The sequence below is a fragment of the Pseudorca crassidens genome, chromosome 1 (assembly GCF_039906515.1).
Source record: "Pseudorca crassidens isolate mPseCra1 chromosome 1, mPseCra1.hap1, whole genome shotgun sequence".
Taxonomy (NCBI): domain Eukaryota; kingdom Metazoa; phylum Chordata; class Mammalia; order Artiodactyla; family Delphinidae; genus Pseudorca; species Pseudorca crassidens.
Window position 1 is genome coordinate 39220370 of NC_090296.1, and position 21602 is coordinate 39241971.

At 35.9% G+C, this 21602-nt stretch overlaps 1 protein-coding gene across 1 annotated transcript in view; it reads left to right on the forward strand.

Moving 5' to 3' along the window:
* KCNH5 (potassium voltage-gated channel subfamily H member 5) overlaps positions 1 to 21602 on the forward strand; it is a 333597-nt gene that overhangs the window by 247052 nt on the left and 64943 nt on the right. Inside the window, exon 9 of the mRNA XM_067733914.1 lies at positions 10460 to 10712. Coding sequence (XP_067590015.1) covers positions 10460 to 10712 — 253 coding nt within the window. The remainder of the gene's footprint in view (positions 1 to 10459; positions 10713 to 21602) is intronic.

The window sequence follows — 21602 nt, forward strand, 5'->3', positions numbered from 1 at the left end:
AAAGACAAATATCATGTGATATCACTCATATGTGGCATCTAAAATAAGGGTACAAATTAACTTATCTACAAAGCAGATAGTTACAAATGTAGAAAACAAACTTATGGTTACCGGGGGAAAGGGGGCGTGAGGGATAAATTGGGAGGTTGAGATTGACATACACACACTACTATATATAAAATAGATAACTAATAAGGACCTGCTGTATGGCACAGGGAACTCCACTCAATGCTCTGTAATGACCTATATGGGAATAGAATCTAAAGAAGAGTGTATATATGTATATGTATAATTGATTCACTTTGCTGTACAGCAGAAACTAATACAGCATTGTAAATCAACTATACTGTATAAATATTCATTTAAATAAATAAATAGATAAATAAAGGGATCAATTGCATATACCCACTCTTTTTTAGATTCTTTTCCCATATAGGTCATATCCATGTGGAAAGAACATATAGAACATATTCATGTTTTTTCCAGGCATTAATCAACTTTGCCCTTCCAAAGTAACTCATCTGTTGGCTTCAAGAACCGTATATTGATTTTGCCAGTTGCTGCGCTTTATATAAATGGACTTATGTAGAGAATACTCTTTCATGTCAGGCTCTTTTTTAACCAACATTATGTTGTTGAGATTCAGGTATGTTATGTGTAGTTGTTTCTTCTTTCATTCTTGTTGCTGAGTAGCAGTCCATTGTGTGAATATGCCACAATGTATTTATCTATTCTAATGTTTACGGATCTTTGGGTAATTTTCAGTTTGGAGCTATTATGAATAGTGCTGCTACACTTGTTCATATGGTTTTGTCCATATATATAGACATTTCTGTTGAGTGTATACCTACAAGTTGAATTGTTGGATGTTAAGGTATTTTATATATATATATATATATATATATATACACAACTTCTGTCACCAGGTAATAGAAGTACTAATTCACTTCCACCCACAATATAAGAGAGGAACTCATTCTTTTAGAGATGCTGGGAGCATCATTTGTCATAGATGACTTTTAAAAAGATCATGTTCAGATTGTTTCTAGGATGGTTTCCAATCTTCTGCATAATTAATCAAATTACTTTTAAAGTATAATTTTAGAAAATATTTTCACATGTGTAAAAGTGTTCTTATTTAGTCAAATATATGCACATATAAAAATAGAGACATGAGATAGAGAATAGAGAACAATAGAAACTCTAAATTTCATCAGAGCCCTACCTTTGGAAAGTTAGTAGCCCCAAACAGCAGCTTTAACAAGTTAAAAAATTGGTAACAACTGCCATTGTTTCTTTTCACTGCTCACCCTACTAGAAAACCAAGATCATGAAAAACTTGGTAGAATTGGTTTTCTGTGTTTTTTAAACAAAAACCTTAGGTCTCACTTTTGTATATGAAGTCTAGTCACAGGAAATTTATCTGTAAAGTGAAACCTATGTATTTTAATCTATAATCTCTCACTGGTTAGAGCAGTCTTCTGTCACTAAATATGACCTTTTACTTTTAAAAAATGGAAGTTAATTTACTTTGGTTTTATTTCATTACATGGTTCTGAGTTAATTCTCTAGAGGTTTTGATACCCCCAGAAATTGGCAGACTAACATCCAGACAGCTGCTCTCTCTTGGTTCACATGGCTGCCAGGCTATAGTTAAAAATAATAATAATAAGGTGAGCTTTCTTTTCTTCTTATAAAATGAATGAGAATTGAATTCCTGTAGAGAACACTACTCCACTTGTTGGCAGTCTTGAACTCCTCATTCCCAGGAACGATTGTAAAAATGTTTTATGTGCAAATGTCACTTGCCTGACATTTTCCACTAATTTTCACTAACTTAATACCCACTCAGTTGGATTGGTGAGCAGTGATTAATTAGCAATGCACAACAATTGCATGAAGGGGAGCAGAAATTTTGAAGAATGTCAGTGATGACTTCAATGCCTATCAAAATGTCATCAATGTATTTATTCCATTGCCCTAAGAAAACTGGATCATCTTCACTAATCAGTTATTACTAAAGATAGCTGATACTATATTATTCCTGATACAGGATTTTATAGATAAACAGCAAAATATTTTAGAGCCGTAAGAGACCTCAAGAGGGAGCCTTGTTTAGTTCACTATCTTCAGGCACTTAAAATACAATTATTCCCATTTTCACACTAGAAATTTGTTGTAGATTGATTAGAAGTGGTCCATCTGTGGTCACTGAACTAGGGAGTAGTGGTAGGTAGGAAACCACCTCCACTAAGACTAAAGTGTTCCAGCCTCTGTCTCATGTCACTATACAGTTCTTTTGTTTCAGGTGAAATTGCCATTTGTTTCTCTTTCAAATTAAAATGGGAGATTTCAGAGAGAGATTATTAAAATCATGTAAGATACTCTCATATACTACCAGTCAAAGTGTAATTTGGTACAACTTGTTTGGGAAGCAATTTGGCAAGAGCCTTAAAAATGTTTTTATACATTGCTCACTAATTTTACTTCTAAAAACACTGTCCTTAGACAACAAGATATAGGTGCAGGGTATTTGTTATGACTTGATTTATGAAAGGTAAAACTGAAAATCTCAATATCCAGTTATAATGCAATGCTTAAGTGAATTGTGTTATAATGATATTAGGGATTATTATGCAATGATTCAAATTTTGTTTTTAAATCAATATTTCATGGCATGGGAAATGATTATAATATGACATTGAGTGATTATAGCATGAAATAAAACTTTAGAGACTCAAGTTTTATGAAAATGCTATATACATATATAAATATGTATAAATAATGAAGACATTTTATTTTCTTTTATAGTTTTTTGATTTCCCATGTTTTGTATAATGAGAGTTAAAATACATTTTAAAGTATGTTCAAAGAATGAATAAAAGAGGATAAACCTTCTTCCTTTGACTCTAGTCAAGCATTTCCTTAGAGAATCTTGATTTAACTTCTTGGTTTCTAATTAAAGTATGTAGACTCACTCTTCTTCTAAGCTTACTCTAAGCACTAATACCATAATGGATGAAAGTGATGGGGGAAGGAATCTACCTGAGTGACATTTATCAAATGTTCTCTCTATGCTAATATCTAGTTCAGATCCTTTCAAGATATACACTACAACTTACATATAAAATAAGGTGACTTCCCTTTGGCAAATGGTAATGGATAAATAAATAATTTGTCAGTGAATCCTCATGTCTTTACTGACACATTCTATATGCATTATATTTACTGGAGCTAAAATGAAAGGGTTTAGTTATAAATGGAAACAAATTTGCAAAGAATTTTGTAGTACACTAAGAACAAGAAAACATCAGAAAGTGACAGATGCTATATTTTATTGCTGGTTGAGCTTCACTCAGGAGCATGGCTTAAGGGCTGGAACTCAACAGTTTTGGATTTTGCTAGTAATTTATCGAGAGGCCTTGAGCAAATCACATAACCTTTATGTTATATATATTTGCATTTTCTGTAAAATGGGGCATTGGACTAGGAACAGTAATTTTTCAAGCTTTTCCTGTCTGGAAGCTCCAGGGAGTCAGGCACCATGAGAATTTTAGCTCATAGATCTGGAGGGCCTGTATAGTAGCCAGCATGTAACTAGCATATAACCAGAGCTCAGTAGCTATGAGTTAAATGAATGAATGTGACCTCTGGAGCCCTGCCTAGGAGTCTGCTTTTCCGTCAGAGTTTCATCCAGCATAATTCTGCTTGTATCTGCTTTACATATTGAGCATAAGGTGAGATTTCATTAAAAAAGTAAAGGATAATTTTATTGCTGTAAATAAAATTTTGAAATCTCTAGGACAAAGTCCTTTCAACTCTGTGATAATTTAATGTTACTACAATGTGCTATTATTTAAAACTACAGATCACAGCACCTTTATTCTCATTTTCCCCTTCTATACAATACCAAATTCTATGATAGAGCTGTATATAAATTGTATTTATGACACAGTGAGAGTTGGTCTGTTTTTTTTGATGGATGAATCAGAGATGACTAGACAGAGAAGGAGATGATGGGGTATGCCAGTCAAAAGGAACAGCATGTGTAAAGGCAAACAGCCATGAGCAATCATGGCAACTTTAGAGAGGTGACAAATATCATGTGACTGGGGTGCAGGGTTGAAGGAAGGTAATAAGGGTTGTGGCTGGAGGAGGCTCCCACCATAAAGAGCCTTGTATGCTTGCTTAGAACTTGAGCTTTATCTGGTGGGGAAGCAAGCTTTCAGATTTTTAAGAAAGTGAGATAACATGATTATGTTTTATTAAAAGAGTTCTCTATAAGGACCTACCATATAGCACAGAAAACTCTACTGAATACTCTGTCATGGCCTATATGGGAAAAGAATCTAAAAAAAAAAGAGTCGTATGTATATGTATAACAGATTCACTTTGTTATATACCTGAAATTAACACATTGTAAGTCAACTATACTCCAATAAAATTTTTTTAGAAAAAGGGGTTCTCTAGTCTCAGTGGGTTTTTTTAGGTATTTTTTTATAATTAATTTTTATTGGAATATAGTTTGCTTTACAATGTTGTGTTAGTTTTTGCTGTACAGCAAAGTGAATCAGTTATACATACACATATATCTACTCTTTTTAGATTATTTTCCCATATAGGTCATTACAGAGTATTGAGTAGAGTTCCCTGTGCTATACAGTAGGTTCTTATTAGTTACCTATTTTATATATAGTAGAGTATATATGTCAATCCTAATATCCCAATTTATCCCTCCTTCCCCCCACCTTCCCCCCTTGGTACCATAAGTTTGTTTTCTACATCTGTGACTTGATTTCTGTTTTGTAAATAGGTTCGTTTGTACCATCTTTTTAGATTCCACATATAAGCAATATCATATGATGCTTGTCTTTCTCCGTCTGACTTACTTCACTCAGTATGACAATCTCTAGGTCCATCCATGTTGCTGCAAATGGCATTTTGTTCTTTTTTATGGCTGAGTAATATTCCATTTTGGGGTGTGTGTGTGTGTGTGTGTGTGTGTGTGTGTGTGTGTGTATGTGTGTGTATACACACACACACACACACACACAATCTTCTTTATCCCTTCCTCTGTCAATGGAAGGGAAGAAAAAAGACCTACAAAAACCCAAACAATTAAGAAAATGGCAATAGGCACACATGTATCAATAATTACCTTAAATGTAAATGGATTAAATGCTCCAAACAAAAGACACAGACTGGCTGAGTTGATACAAAAACAAGACCTGTATATATGCTGTCTCCAAGAGACCCACTTCAGACCTAGGGACACATACCGACTGAATGTGAGGGGATGGAAAAAGCTATTCCATGCAAACGGAAATCAAAAGAAAGCTGGAGTAGCAATTCTCATATCAGACAAAATAAACTTTAAAGACTATTACAGGAGACAAAGAAGGACACTACATGATGATCAAGCAATCAATCCAAGAAGAAGATATAACAATTGTAAATATTTATGCACCCAACATAGGAGCACCTCAATATATAAGGCAAATGCTAACAGCCATAAAAGGGGAAATTGACAGTAACACAATAAAGGTCTAAACCCACTTAGACCAATGGGCAGATCATCCAGACAGGAAATTAATAGGGAAGCACAAGCCTTAAATGACACATTAGACCAGATAGACTTAATTGATATCTATAGGACATTCCATGTAAAAGCAGCAGAATACATTTTCTTCTCAAGTGCACAGGGAGCATTCGCCAGGATAGATCACATCTTGGGCCACAAATCAAGCCTCGGTAAATTTAAGAAAATTGAAATCATATCAAGCATCTTTTCTGACCACAAAACTATGAGATTAGAAATCAGTTACAGGAAGAAAAAAACTGTGAAAAACACAAACACATGGAGGCTAAACAGTATGTTACTAAACAACCAATGGATCACTGAAGAAATCAAAACGAAATCAAAAAACACCTAGAGACAAGCAACAATGAGAACATGACAATCCAAAACCTGTGGGACGCAGCAAAAGCAGCTCTAAGAGGGAAGTTTATAGCAGTACAATCTTACCTCAGGAAACAGGAAAAATCTCAAATAAACAACCTTACATCTAAAGCAACTGGGAAAAGAAGAACAAACAAAACCTAAATTTAGTAGATGGAAAGAAATAATAAAGATTAGAGCAGAAATAAATGAAATAGAGACAAAGAAAGCAGTAGTAAAGATCAATGAAACTAAAAGCTGGTTCTTTGAGAAAATAAGCAAAATTGATAAACCTTTAGCCATATGCCTCAAGAAAAAAAGGGAGAGGACTCAAATCAGTAAAATCAGAAATGAAAAGGGAGAAGTTACAACTGACACCACAGAAATATAAAGGATCATAAGAGACTACTACAAACAACTGTATTCCAATAAAATGGACAACCTAGAGTAAATGCACAAATTCTTAGAAAGGTACAACCTTCCAAGACTGAACCAGGAAGAAAAAGAAAATATGAACAGACCAATCACAAGTACTGAAATTGAAACTGTGATTTAAAAATTCCAACAGGACTTCCCTGGTGGCATAGTGGTTGAGAGTCCGCCTGCCGATGCAGGGAACACGGGTTCGTGCCCCGGTCCGGGAAGATCCCACGTGCCGCGGAGCGGCTGGGCCCATGAGCCATGGCCGCTGAGCCTGTGCATCTGGAGCCTGTGCTCCGCAACGGGAGAGGCCATGACAGTGAGAGGCCCCGCGTACCGCAAAAAAAAAAAAAATTCCAACAAACAAAAGTCCAGGACTACATGGCTTCACAGCTAATTCTATCAAACATTTAGAGAAGAGTTAACACCTATCCTTCTGAAACTCTTCCAAAAAATTTCAGAGGAAGGAACACTCCCAAGCTCATTCTATGAAACGAGACAATGATCTCACAAAAAAAGAAAATTATAGGACAATATCACTGATGAACATAGACACAAAAATTCTCAACAAAATATTAGCAAACCGAATCCAACAACACATTAAAAGGATCATACACCATGATCAAGTGGGATTCATCCCAGGGATGCAGTGATTCTTCAATATATGTAAATCAATCAGTGTGATACACTACATTAACAAACTGAAAAATAAAGACCATATGATCATCTCAGTAGATGCAGAAAAAGCTTTTGACAAAATTCAACACCCATTTATGATAAAAACACTCCAGAAAGTGGGCATAGAGGGAACCTACCTCAACATAATAAAGGTCATATACAACAACCCACAGCAAACATCATTCTCAATGGTGAAAAACTGAAAGCATTTCCTCTAAGATCAGGATCTAGTGTCAGTGTTGAGGTTAGATCTTTGGAGCCTAAGGGGTATCTATTATGATACCTCTTGATCTTGGGTTTAATGAAACTGGCATCATAAATACGCAAATTTTTTTCTTTTTCAGACCATGGCATTCTTCCTTTTTTCCACACTTGGTTTGCAGAATTCTAAAAACGACCCCTTATATACAACCATAGCTCTTCCAAAGAGAAAACTTATTGTCTTAATTAAGAGTCTACTTTGATTTATTTCTATCCTGACTTGAAGAGGGGATAAATAATCAACTTGGGAGTCAAATAAAAGAGGTCACTTTTAACTGAATATGTTCTACTGAAATTCAATTTCATTTGTTTATAACTATGAGCTATCCAATGGGGAATATACCAGCGAGAGGTTGGATATGACATTCAAGGCAGAGTACATTGAAACTGGGACCAATGGACCAGGTGTGAGAGTCATCTTGCATGATAACTTTATTCTATCACTTAAAACTAAATTTTGCCTTGCTTAAGACACTTATTAGGGCTTTCATTTACAGAAAGAATAACACTATACTCATATTTTGTTGACAGACACATCGTGATAGAGCACATGCTCTATATACGGATTGGGAAGGAGCTTGCCACTAGGGGTGACTTTGGTCTATTTAACACTTAGTTTTAATTTGTCACTCTATGACGTCTGGACTTTAGTATATACCTTGAATCAAAATAATGAGGCAATGTCTTAAGGAAAGTGAAAAAAAACGGAAAGATGCACTTAAAATGCAATAAAAATCCTCTTTTGATATGCCACTAAACAGAATATTGCTAACACTGGAAGATTTCATTTGCAGCATGAATCTTGAAAGAAATAATTAAAAGGGCATAAGATGACTATTACCAAAATGAATCGAAAACAATGAAAATTCTGTAATGGGATAGAAATAGATTGATCCGTTTTCCCATTAAGCTATTCAGTGCAATGTTTATGCGTGTGTGTATGTATTTTAAAATTGCTTTTATGTTTTTTGCTTTCTAGCACCAGTTTCATTTTCAACTTGAGGAAAATATAATATTGACATTAGTTAAAGCTTAAAATGTATTCAGGCTCATGCTGAAATACTTTCTTAATTCTGCTTGGAACCTCATCAAACAGCCAAGAAACAGAATTCAGGCAGGAGTGGAAAATGAAATAAAAAGAGCAAACCGCTTTTTTAGAGAACTAAAAAAAACAGTAAATTTTGTAGGAATACTCATGTTCAGTAGGGAAGATAAAAACTAGCCTTTCTTTAACTTTTGCCATGTGCAAGACTAAATTGGGCTAACTCAAGTTCTTTCATTTAATTCCTACAATGAACCTATGAAATAAACACTACCATCCCATTTCACAGATGGGGTTTAGAGTCGTTAAATAACTTGCCTTAGGTTACAGAGGCAATAAGTGGTAGATTTGCACCCAGACCCATGTCCTCTTGAGGTTGATCTTTTATGGTACCTCTAAGTCGTAAGTAATGACTTCTAGGCAGCATATGCTTCCATGTCACCTTGGCCATGCCCCTGTCATAGCACTTTTCTCACTGTATTATAGTTGTCTCTTTACATGCCTACCTCCCCCTACCTCATGGTTACCTTCCCCAAAGCAAAGAGCATCTTATTTATCTTTCTAGTTCCAGGAATTTAATGCAGTGGCATGCCCCATATTAGAAGCCCAATAAGTGCTTATTGAATGACTCATATTGTCAGAAGTCACTAAAAGTTAATATAGTAAAAAAAAATTATATTATTATGGAAAATAACTGATGTGGAAAGTGCCAATTGCTTCTATATCCCTGTTAGGTGTTCCTTTCCTTAAAGATGAACTCTTTCAGAAAGATAGGTGAGCTGATTGTACTGCATATAGGAATTCAAAGGAGTAAGAAAAAAATCCACAAAGATGCTTAAGTGATGTGAGATAGTATCACAGTACTAGGAGAGGTTAAGGGGAGGGATACTGAAATCATTTAATGAACGGTCTTTACATTTATCATGGGCTCGTCTTCTACACATGGAAGCAACCAGCTTTTCATTTCAAACAGAAATTTCCTTTTCATTGATAGTGAACCCCTAATAAAAGGAAAGTCAGGGGATATTCCAAGCCTTAGGTAATTTTTTAAAGCTTAAAATGCAATTAGTACAGGGAAGAAAACCATTTTACATGAAAACATTATTCAATATAACTTAATGAGGAAAAATCAACTTAGACTTCAGCTTGAGGGATTCTAATTCTATCAAAGAAAAACATTTCTGATTATAAGGAATAGTTTACCAAGGGAGTTGGGAGAGGATTCTATGTGAATTTGCACATGCATCTTTAAATTGGGCAGTCCTGACTTCTATAATCATATCTTGCTTGATGATGCTCTGAGGATAATGTCCATTTTAATCTGGGTCTTTGATTGCCCTGTCTGAAAGCTACAGGGAATGAAAGATCTGTATCCCTATCTCTCTAAGCATGTTTCTGCCATTTGTTCCCTCTTCTAAAGGATACCTAGAGCTTATTCTGCTGTTGCTTTCTGCAGTCTTTAGGAGTCAAAGACCCGAATGAGCAAGGGCTGCCATGCAACATGATGTGCCCACCTTGCCGTCATTGACATTGCCAGTTGCCTAAGCCCTACAGAAGGCTGGTGAATATTCTTTCCACTCCCTGAGCATGAATTCATTAGTAAAATGAAAATACGTATTTCAGAGTGAAGAAAACACATTGAGAGTGGAGTTATATCAGCCATGGCAAATTGCATGTCATGTTGCAAGGGTGCTTTTGTTGTCTTATAACTGTTTAATACGAATCCATCTCCAATGTGTAGTAAAAGTCCATTATCCTGAATTTTGATTTAGTTATGAAAAAATTCTAAAACAGCAACGAGACTAAAATGAATGTTAATGACCTATCTTAGTTGGCATTTTGATGACATTGTATTAAATATTTTTCTGAGACACTTCCTGGCCATTTTAAGACTCTGTTGTCTCTATGGTGAGATCCATACCCCCTCAGAGCTTTAGTACATGGTGCTGTATTGTAATAGCCCCTATGCTTATCAGCCCATGGATTTTTATATCTTTCAGAGCAGAGCTGTGTCTTGTTACTGTTTTCCTCAATACACTGTTTTGCAGACTGTGTCATAGTCAATAAGTATGTTAGATTTCTGAAATAGTCCTTCTCTATTTTCTTCTCACTTTCTTCAGGTCCTCTCCATCTGTCCCAAGGACATGAGAGCTGATATCTGTGTTCATCTAAACCGGAAGGTTTTTAATGAGCATCCTGCTTTTCGATTGGCCAGCGACGGGTGTCTGCGCGCCTTGGCGGTAGAGTTTCAAACTATTCACTGTGCTCCTGGGGACCTCATTTACCACGCTGGAGAAAGTGTGGATGCCCTCTGCTTTGTGGTGTCAGGATCCTTGGAAGTCATCCAGGATGATGAGGTGGTGGCTATTTTAGGTACTGTGAACTTTCCTAACGTAGTAGCAAACGTGTAACCGTTTTAGAGATTTTACTTCTCAGGTTTCTTAAGAGAAATTTCCTTTGCTTGTTGACTTTGGAAATGGGGTCACTAATGAGATGATGAATCTCAGTGAAAACTAGTAATTCCGTTTCAGCAGAGAACATCAGTATTGGTCATAGCTTAATGGGCTGCATGAGGGTTTGATTAAACTTTCTTTGGCAACATAGGACAGTGCCTTTTAGACTGGAGGTGATCACAGCCTAAGGTGGCTATATCTCCATGTTGGTAAGTGTGAAAATGGCTTGTGAAATGATTGTCAGTTTAGTAACCTGAGTGTTAGTCTCAGAGGGACAATAGAACCCGTGTAGTTCGACATTTCCTTTTAGAGATGTATAAATTGAGGCCCAGAAAACTTTAGTGACTGGCCCAGCTAGTTAGTAAATGAGTTAGGACTTGAGTACAGATCATCTTACTCTAAACTTCTGCGCTTCCTCACAGTGGACCTAAGTAGTGAGCTGAAAGTGATGAGGAGGTACATGAATTTGACCCATTATATTGGAATAATCACAATGCAAGTAAACTTAGGTTTTTAAAGCTGGTTTTGTCCATCTACATTTATGAATCAGTGAAGTTATTCAGCTAATAATAAATTTGTTCTAAAATTCAGAGACCTGGTAGATAGTTGCACTGATGACAAAAGGCAGTGACAGAACATGTGAGTGACAAAATTTTTAAAAATTACATGTTTGGGGACAGTGTAACCCATTTTACATTTTATCTTGGTAAAAAAATTGCTAAATGATATTTTAGGTCATTTTCTGCTCAAATATCTGCAGCATGAAGTCCACATGGATAAAAAAAGGAAGCAATAAAGAGGTCAGAGGAGAATCATTTCTTGTGTTTTTTCAAGTAAAATAAGTTAGAATTGCAGGATGTCAACTCCCTTTTGATCACATTTTTCGTGGCTTGTATCTCATGAAAAATGAGCTCAATTTTAAACTATTGGATTTTTTAGCTACTGAGGTCAACCTACCATAGCTTAAATGCCACTTATTCTCATAAGTAAAGACTGACTGATGTATTTTAGAAGCTGCAAAAGCAAAATCCAGCCCCAAAATAAAGGACTGATTTCAAACAACACAATTACTTGAAAAAGACAGAATTGAGAATTGAGAAACAATGACTCTTCATAGGAAAATAAAGTAAAATTTTTATTGTTCAGTAAAATTTGTACAGGTTACAGAAAATGATTCAGTGTTGCAAATGACTGAACACTATTGTTTGTAACCCTTTTCTTAACTGTTGAGAAATAATATTATATTTATGCATAAATTTCTTTTAGAAACTTTTTAGTTTTGATTTTTTTTTTGCAAGAACAATGCATACAGTACTTAGAGTCAGCACTCTGGGTGTGTTTAATGCTGCTTAGTGCTGGTTCTGCTTTGTTTCTTGGAGTATAAAGGAGTTATGTAATCCTTCATTAAAAACTGTACATTTTGCCAGAACAATCCTTTGTGGTAAAATGGAGTATATACACACTACAACCGTTCTTGTTTGCTTAAAGAAGAGGATAAAACACAAGCCCAAAACAGGTGTATTTTTTCTCGCATGTTCATGTCAATGGTGGGTGGGAGAACAGACATAAAATATATTACACTAAAGTGAGTACCGTCATGATAAATTACCTTGGCTGTGCACTCATTGTCATTTGCTTTGCCCCATTTTCTTCATTATAGCTTTACCTTGGTAGATTCTTTTCTAAAAAGATGGATGGAGAAAGCCCTGAGTGTAGTACCTTTGGGCTGGATCTGCTAAGCTGGAATCATTTGCTCAGTGAGACAGACAAAATGCATTTTCTTTTCATTTTAAAATAAAATGGTAGCTGGTTTTGCCCAATGACACAGTAAAAATGAACACAGGGCCCCTGGGTATTGGCCCAGTCTCATCATATATCTGTCGTATTTTATTTCTTTGAATGCATGCTTTTTGTTTATCCTCCTCAAAAATCTTGAGATTTCAGAAACTTTTCATCTCTTGGTTTAATGAGTCAAATTGCATATATACATCTCTGGCAATCTTTCTTTATTCGTGTGGGCCTCTAACAAAGATTAGTTCAGCCAAAAGGCAGTCAGAAGGTTTTTATTTAAAAAACAAATTTTGAGCTGTAAGCGATCTCCCAAAGAGGAGGTAAGTGGGTGGTGGTGAGGCATGGGCTCAAAGGGTCACATAGGTGCCATGGTGCTGGGCAAAGACACTGTCCTCATGGAGTCTGTGATTTGGGTCATTGGTGACAAGATAGTCATGGAGACAAGCTTTGGGAACTCTGCCCTGGTGCTGCACCTTCCGCTAATCTGGCTTTATAGGAAGGCAATCTGAGGAGACTGTGGACTAGAAGTATGGACTCATGGTGACTTTCTGCAGGAGATGGAGTGTGATGTCATACACGAGAGATGACTGCACCACACGCAGTGGTGTGTCTGCCATGGTCTAGATACACCCTTGTGCTCATATGGTTTACAGGTTCCACCCATGAGGCAGCTGAAGTCTGGTGCCTGCTGCCACCTGTGCTTCACCTGAGGGGCATGGAACCTGCCAGAAGGGCCTTCCTTAATGAACCAGCTTCTTGACTTGTAGATCAGTCGTCACACCAGCTCTGTTGTGTGACTTCTCAGTGTGGTTTCCATTGGGGACACATGTTTTCAGATTTTTCTAAATCAAAAATACTTTCTTTTACAATTAAAAAGGTTTTTTGTTTTTTTGTTTAACACTTAAGATGCTTTAGGAAAGGGAGAGGGGAAAATAGTAACCCATCAGCATCACTTCTGACACTTCGTGACTGTTCATTTTTTTTCTATTTTTTCTTCTTACCTTCTCATTTTTTGCTAGCCTAATTACAAACTTAATGAAAAGTTGCAAAAATTATCAGCATGTGAAGTTTGACATATAGCCTTAGGTTTTCTGCCTTACTGAGTAAGTTGATTAGGTCTTCAATATCTTTACTTATTTTTTTTTCCTTTTGATCTATTTTTGGACTGAGAGTGGCATGGTAAAGTATTTTATTATTAAGGTGTTTTGTCTATGTCTCTTTGTATCTCCTGTAGTTTGTGCCTTATAGCAGTTGTTGCTGTGTTATTTGGTGTACAAATATTCGTAACTATTATATCTTCATTTTGAATTGTGTCTTTTAGCATTGAAATGTGTCCTTTTTCATCATGACCCTTATTAAGGGTCAGACAGAAACAGCATCCTCTCCCCCATCTCAGTATACCTCAAAAAAATGAGAATTTGTTTTAAATTGATCTGATAAATAGGCCTTGCTCTCTCTTACACTGATTTATTTGCCAGTTGAAAGGTAGAAAACTGAAGTCGTTTTAAAATTAATTAAAAATCTCTAAATCCAAAAACCAGGTGCAGTGCATTCTTTTGGATCCTTGCCTCTGAACGGTCTCTTGGTAGGTACCTAATTCTTTAGTGTGTCAGAAGTGTTAAGGTGTTTAATGAATAAGTTCTGAAGCAGAACTAATTAATGGAAAGATAAAAAATGTAGTCAATAAATACCTTTTTTAACACTGAGAGGTGGCTTCAAGTTGTTTTCTAAATAGGGCATAGGAAGATAATTGCAGTTCATGTCTTTTTCTAATGTGAAGTTCTTTCAGTTCTTACACCTCCACCTTTTTTTTCTTTTGACCTTCCCACTTTTTATGAAACACAGAGAATTCCAAACTAAGTTCATGATGCATAATACTATTTTATATGCTTTAATATCGTCTTGCTTTTTAGTTTTTACCCTATAATTACTTAATGTGAACAGAGTTATTGGTATGCCTGAAAGAGCCAGGTTACTTTTAGGTGTCTTGACAAAATATATTGTACCTTATAGAGACTCTAAAAAGGGCATTTCCCCACTAACTTTAGACCCAACTCCTAAGATATTTGTTTTGCTGCATTCACATTTTGTCTTTTCTGTGTTCAGAATATACACTTTACTTAAGAGAATAAAATATAAACAGCATAAAATACTTTCTCTTCTGTGATTATTAGAATCATATAGTTGGAATTATTAATATAACACAATCTGTATCTGAGTCTTTTAATTGTAACTTTAAATTCCCAAGAGAACTATGATTGTTTATGTAGAGTTTGGATGGAAGGGTTAGATGGTCCTATCAAGTTGGAGGAAGAGGGCATAAGTGAGGAAGGGCAAGACGGAATTAAATGAACTTAATATAAAAAGGGTAGTTTCTAGAACCTGGGTTAAGATTCCATTTTAATTAGGATCAGTTATTTAGAATCAGTTCATCTCTTATAAACATTTGTGCATTATCAAAGAAAACATAAATTATAGTTATCAAAATTCAAAATCTTCTTATTTTTATTCCAAAAAGAAAAAATCTGAGATGTGAAAGAATAATATTCTGCTGTTTTGAGAATTTGTGAAAATGTGACTTTTGTGTTGTGGTTAAGATTTCTTCCCATATACTTGTTATTAGCAGTCCAGTGCTTCACACTTTAAAGTCTTAAAAGGGCTATCCCCAAGCCCCAGAAGATTGTTTTCTTTTGCGTCCACATTTCCGTGTTTTGAGATGCTGTACTATGAACCAGGTAGGTTTGCTTTACATATTATGATGATGATGAACTTAGTTAATTTAGACATTTTTATAATAGGCAAACCAGTTATTTGCTTTAAAAAATTGCATGCTTGTCTTGTTTTAAACTTCCTAAGTAGTGATTAAAACATTTATCTATGGTTTAAATTATGCGCTTCAGAGTTCCTCAGCATGTAGATTTTTGGATAAAATATAGTCTTTACAATCTGGTAGTTTAGACTTAGCTTCAAACCCTCTCTCTACTATCCATTAAAACCAGGTCTTAGGCTTCCCTGGTGGCGCGGTGGTTGAGAGTCCACCTGCCGATGCAGGGGACACGGGTTCGTGCCCCGGTCCGGGAAGACCCCACATGCCGCGGAGCGGCTGGGCCCGTGAGCCATGGCCGCTGAGCCTGCGCATCCGGAGCCTGTGCTCCGCAACGGGAGAGGCCACAACAGTGAGGCCCGCGTACCGCAAAAAAAAAAAAAACCAAAAAAAACCCACCAAGTCTTGTTCATTCTATCTCCTTGGTGTCTCTTTAACCTATCCTTAATGTACCTTCCCATGACCACTGCTCTTAAAATTTTGGTTCTGGGTTGTGGCTGCCATCTGAAAAGTCTATCTACTCTCAGTCTGTTATCAACTTCAACCTCCAAATCTATGTTTTACTACCACCCCAATAATTTTTCTAAAATATAAAATATCTTGTTAGTCTCCTTGTTAGGATTGTCATTTTAGCACTTTGGGGATAAAATGTTAGCTCTTAGCATGGCCTATGAAGCTCTTAGCATGGCCATTTAGGTCTTGGTCTTTGCCCTCCTTTCCAGCCTGATCTGTGCCATTCCCTATTCCTACTCTATTTTCACTGTATTGAATTGCAGGAAGTTTCCTAAGCACCAAGTTCTCATATTGGCAAGCTATTGCACATACTGCTTCCTTTGTTTAGAACATTTTTTCTCCTCTTTTTAATTGTCTCTTGCTTCTTCTTCTTCTTTTACTCTTTCCCTTCTTGCCCTAGTCTGGATCAGACGCCTCTGTTCTGGGCTTCTACTTCATGCCTACACAGGGTTCTTAGTCTATCCTTTACTTGTTTATACTCCTACTGCATTGTGAGTACTTGAAATGTCTTGCTTATTTTTGTCTCTGTGTCATCTGTGATAGGATCTCTTAAATAGGTTCTCAGTAAAGGTTCAGTGAGCCAAATTAGCCAGCACTTTGTTTTGCCATTAAGCAGTTTTTATAATTGTTTTAGTTCTGGGTACCTACAAAAAATGTGCTGTATTCTGTTGCCATTTTCTTTATGTTTTATCTTGAGATACTGACTACCCTCTGTTCCTCTCTCATCTATATGATTTTAGTAAAATGCATTTCCCTAAGACTCTTGCTTTAGCATAGATCTAGGATGGACTGAGAAAGTATTTTCCTACTGTTAGTTAGGAAGTTTGAACAAGGAGAATAAGAAGAGATAAATGTTAAATATCTCAGGCCACTAACAACTCTTTAACAAAACACTCCTTCCTTGTTCTCCATCAGGAACTCCCAGTAGCAAGAAAGAATCTAACTTGTACTCTGGTCATTGACCATGGTAGAAAAACTTTATATCTGTGGAAGGGGATTTGGCTTTAATTCCTAAAAGTGACATTACTTTTGACATCAACTGGAATGAATAGGTCTACAAATTAGAATTGATTTTACTAGAAAATTAACATTTAAGAGTTAAAAGGGGCTTATGGAAAGAAAAATCATATGTGTAGTTAGTAACTGAGCTTGCCTATACTTAAGTAAAATTTAAACTCTGTAGTAATGTCTTGATTTTAAGATTCCCTATCAAAATATTTAAAGTATATTTTTGAGAAATGAAATCCAGACCCTTTTGAAAGTCTGATTTAAATACCAATAGTTGTTAAATTCTCATTATCTTATAAGCATTATTACATCAAATTCTCTAATTTACTCTGTGAAAAAAGTACTTGCTGTAGTCATCTTACAGATGAAAAAACCAAGGCTCTGCAGTATCAGGTGATTCGCCCTAGGTCACAGCTAGAAAATAAGTGGTGGGTATAGGATTTGAACCCAGACTTATCTGACTCAATGTCCATTCTCTTAACAATCACATTACAAATGTGATGCTTTCTTTAACAGGAATTTTAAAATTATACAACTAGTTGGTTTAATCTTGACAGAAAATGGAGGGCCTATGTTAACTTTACCCATTTGTTTCCTTTTATTAAAAACAATTTTTTTTCTAACAACACTAAGTACCACACCAGTGTATGTTACAAAAAACCAAACATGACCCAAGTATAAGATGGTTAATCAGCTACTAAATATCTACAAATATGGTCCTCCTCCAAGTGACTAGTTTACACCAGGCAGGTGTTTAGGACTGGGGAGAACTGGCTCAGAGTGTGAATCTCATGAGCCCTCAGAACACAAGATGAGGATCTTAAGTTCTGCTTATGGGTCTTTCATCTGGGTATTGGAAGAGTTCAGGGTCCGTCTAGTTGGTAGGTATTAAAGTGGAAATGAAGCTTTTAAGAATGCTCCAGGATTGCAAGAATGGCCACGAACCTTTGCAGTTCCTTCCATGAAGAGGTGGAGTCTCTTTCTCCACTCATTGAGTTTGTACTGGCCTTGTGACTTGTCTCAGTTCTTAGGCTGAATCCTCTGCTCTTCCCTTAAATGCTGACAGTCTCTGGACAGAGTAGGGATGCTTGGCCTGCTTTTCTCATTGCTCTTTTTTTTTTCCCCTGAGGTCATGGCATCCACATACAGAAAGCTTCATCCTCATTTTTCCAGATTTCTTATATCTACCTACATATCAGTGTCTTGCTCCCGCTCTCCTTCTCCACCCTGCCTTCCCCTAATCAAGCCCATTATTTCATATTTTCTCAAAAAGTGTCAAGGATTCTTTTGTCTTTAAGGAATTGAAAACTTAACTAATTACAGGTTTAATAAGTTGGTTTCATTTTGTCACTAAGAAGATCAAAGCTGGTCAGTTGTAGGTGTTGGTTTACTTACTTGGTGAATACCATTGAGAATTCAGTCTTCCTTTTGGTGTGCGGAGGGGGAGGTGTTATTGGTGAGTACATGCACATCAAAATTACTTGAATTTTTAAATTTGCAAACTAAAAAACAGATTCAGAAAAATCCCAATATAAACATATAACCTAATGAAACTTTATAATCAAAGATCCTGTAACCATTTCACAAGTTAAGAAACAGAACTTTTACAACCCCTGCCCCCCTGGAGAAGTCCCACTGTGTGACCCATCCTAAACACCAAGTTTAATTTGCTTATTTCTAAATTTGATCTATCTTTTAAATATTTTTAAATCTACAGCTCTCCCCCATCCCTTTCTTTTCTTTATAATTCTTTGCTGTAGAGCCTGGGCCTTTTGTCCTGCAGAGTTCCCACAGTGTGGATTCTGCTGATTGCATGCTCACTGTAGTTCAACATGTTCCTCCATCCTCTATTTCCTGTCAGTTAGCAGCTGGATCCAGTGGCTTGATCAGACTCAGGTTCAATCCCTTTGCAAGACTCTAGGTGGGTGTGTTCTTTCGTCAGATGACGTGTGATTATCTAGTTGCATTTTTTGATGGTGTTAACAACTGTTGATACTCAATGCCTAGATCCATTAATTCACTGGGAGTTGCAAAATGAAGATGTTCTAATTTTATATTTTTGTTTGTTAGTTGGAATGCTTTTATAGAGAGAGACTTCCTCTCAACTACTATTTGGTTATTCAGTATGAAGTTCACATAGGAATGGCCACATATGTGCTTGATACTTCTCCATTATTTACCAACTTTTAAGATAACTAATTGGTTTCTTATCCTCTGAGGGTACCTAGATAGTTTCTTAAAAATATCCTTATGTACTAATGAATTTAAACAAATGGTGAATTTCAGTGCTTTGCAGTTTTGACCATTATTGAAGTGCAAATTATCCTATCTTTGGCAAGTAAGAGCCTCTTCACGTTGGCTCCTGTGTCTTTTTGATACAACAGTCTTTCTTTGCTATGTAATATGACCAGATCCTCATCTTGTATAATTCTGCCCCACACCTGGAATCAGCCATTAGTCATTTCTCCAAGAAGCTTGAATTTGTTTTTGTGAAAAATATTTCACAATCTTGGTCCTACAGATATTCACTGCTACTGAGTTGGTCATTGTCTCTTGGTCCATTTAATAAATAAAATGAGGAGAAAAATATTTGTGTGTGTGTGTGTGTGTGTAGTATGTATATATATATGTGTGTATTATGTATATATATATGTATATATGCACACACATATATAAATAAAATTTCTCATGAGTTCATACAATATATTTAACTAAAACTGAGTACAATAGGGCTTTATCTATCCATGTCTATATTGCATCTTCAACTACCTTCTTCCATATTGAGAATGCTGGGGATGATAGAATTAAAATATTGCATAATTGCTCAATTGCGTTATGCCACATTACAAATATAACAACCTCAGAATAACAGTACTAATGCCATCACCACGAATATGATTACTGAAAATACATAAAAAGATTTTTGCATATGCTTGTCCCATTCTCCCCCATCCATCATTATTTTTAGTAGTTGTACTATATATTGTTAAAGCATATAACCATTGCATACTGTACCCTCTCCCTTTTAGCCTTCATTTAGTCTTAATTCTACAAGTAACTGTATAGTTAGTGCTACCACTAGTCTTTATGTCAGTGTCTCTTAAGTATTTTGGTTGTATGAAGATTATTCACTAATAGTAGGAAAAATCCATGGGAGCAAAATTCCCTGAGTTCTTTTATATTGGTGATATAGTTTGTATCCTTTATTCTTGAAAATCAGTTTTGCTGGATATGAAATTCTTGGTTCACATTTCTTCCTAGAGTATTTTAAATGTTACTTCTTCCACCTCACTCAGATCAATAGGCAAATCATGGAGCTTTTGTTTTCTGCAATCAGAAAACGTGATGTAATGGTACTTCCTTTGCCACTCTTCACACTGTCATTAGTTCTGCTATTAAAGCATTGGATAGGCCATGACTGTCTTTACTTGAAACACTTTTAGTCGTTCGTCTTTGAACTAGGATGAAGCAGACTGTTGCATTGCATTAAATGTTCTCCCTCTTGGGTGCTGTGTTTTCCCTCTAGACTTGGCCTTCTCTCTGTGTCCCATAGGTTTCCAGTATTGGGCTAATACTGCTCATCATCCCCTGGGCAGGTCATGCGCATGCTGCTCTTTCACAAAAAGTACTGCTCTTCTCTTGAAGGCTCCCCTGCGATTAAACCCAAACACTACTTTACTTGTGAGGTCTTAACTAAATACCCTCAAATTCAAAACAAATGTTTTTTCTTGTGTGCATTCCCTATCCTCATCCTATAGTACTTATTTTATTTTTTCCTATTTTATCATTTTTTGGACATGTCTCTCTTATTATACATTAAAAATTCTTGAGAACAGGGTTTCTATTTCCTGCATGTCTCTATCCCTCCACAGCATAAAGCACGTGTTCTAGCTGAAGGGTAGTATTAGAGCTAGGGTTAGGATGCTAGATGTATTCATTGAATGGGGTGAAGAGGACAGCCATCATTTCTACAATTTGATAGGTGTGAAGTGTGCAAGACTTAGTTATAATATGAACATTATAATAGGCTTCAACTCTAAATGCTTTCTTAGAAAAAGAAAACAGAAGAACTTCAAGATATAACTGCTTTTTAGTTTAGTCTTTTTCTTGGACTTGTTTTTTATAATATGCTACTAACTTTCTTGATTTGGACACATGTTTGGGTTTCTGTATGTAACCAATTTGTTCTCAACACTAATAGTGCCGAATTCAGGATTACCAGCTTGCTAATTACCATGTCTTCTACCTCCTCAAAGGCACCTACCATCATCCCTTACTTATCTATCAGGATACTCTCTATTTTTTTACATCTCCTTTTTTTTTTTATAGATCTTTATTGGAGTATAATTGCCTCACAATACTGTGTTAGTTTCTGTTGTACAACAAAATGAATCAGCCATACATGTATCTCCATATCCCCTCCCTCTTGAGCCTCCCTTCCACCCTCCCTATCCCACTTAGTAACAGCTATGTGGCTCATTCTTTGTGTGTGTAAATAAAAATTCATAAGCTAAATCAGTGATTTTTTTGTAGATAAGAATTATTGGCTTCTCTACAAGTGTCAAGGTGTATCCATTATAATTTTTCAACAGAACGACTTTGGACATCAATCACTGAAGATTGGCAGGCACCAATTCTAAATATTTTAAAGATTTTATTCCTACACACCAATAT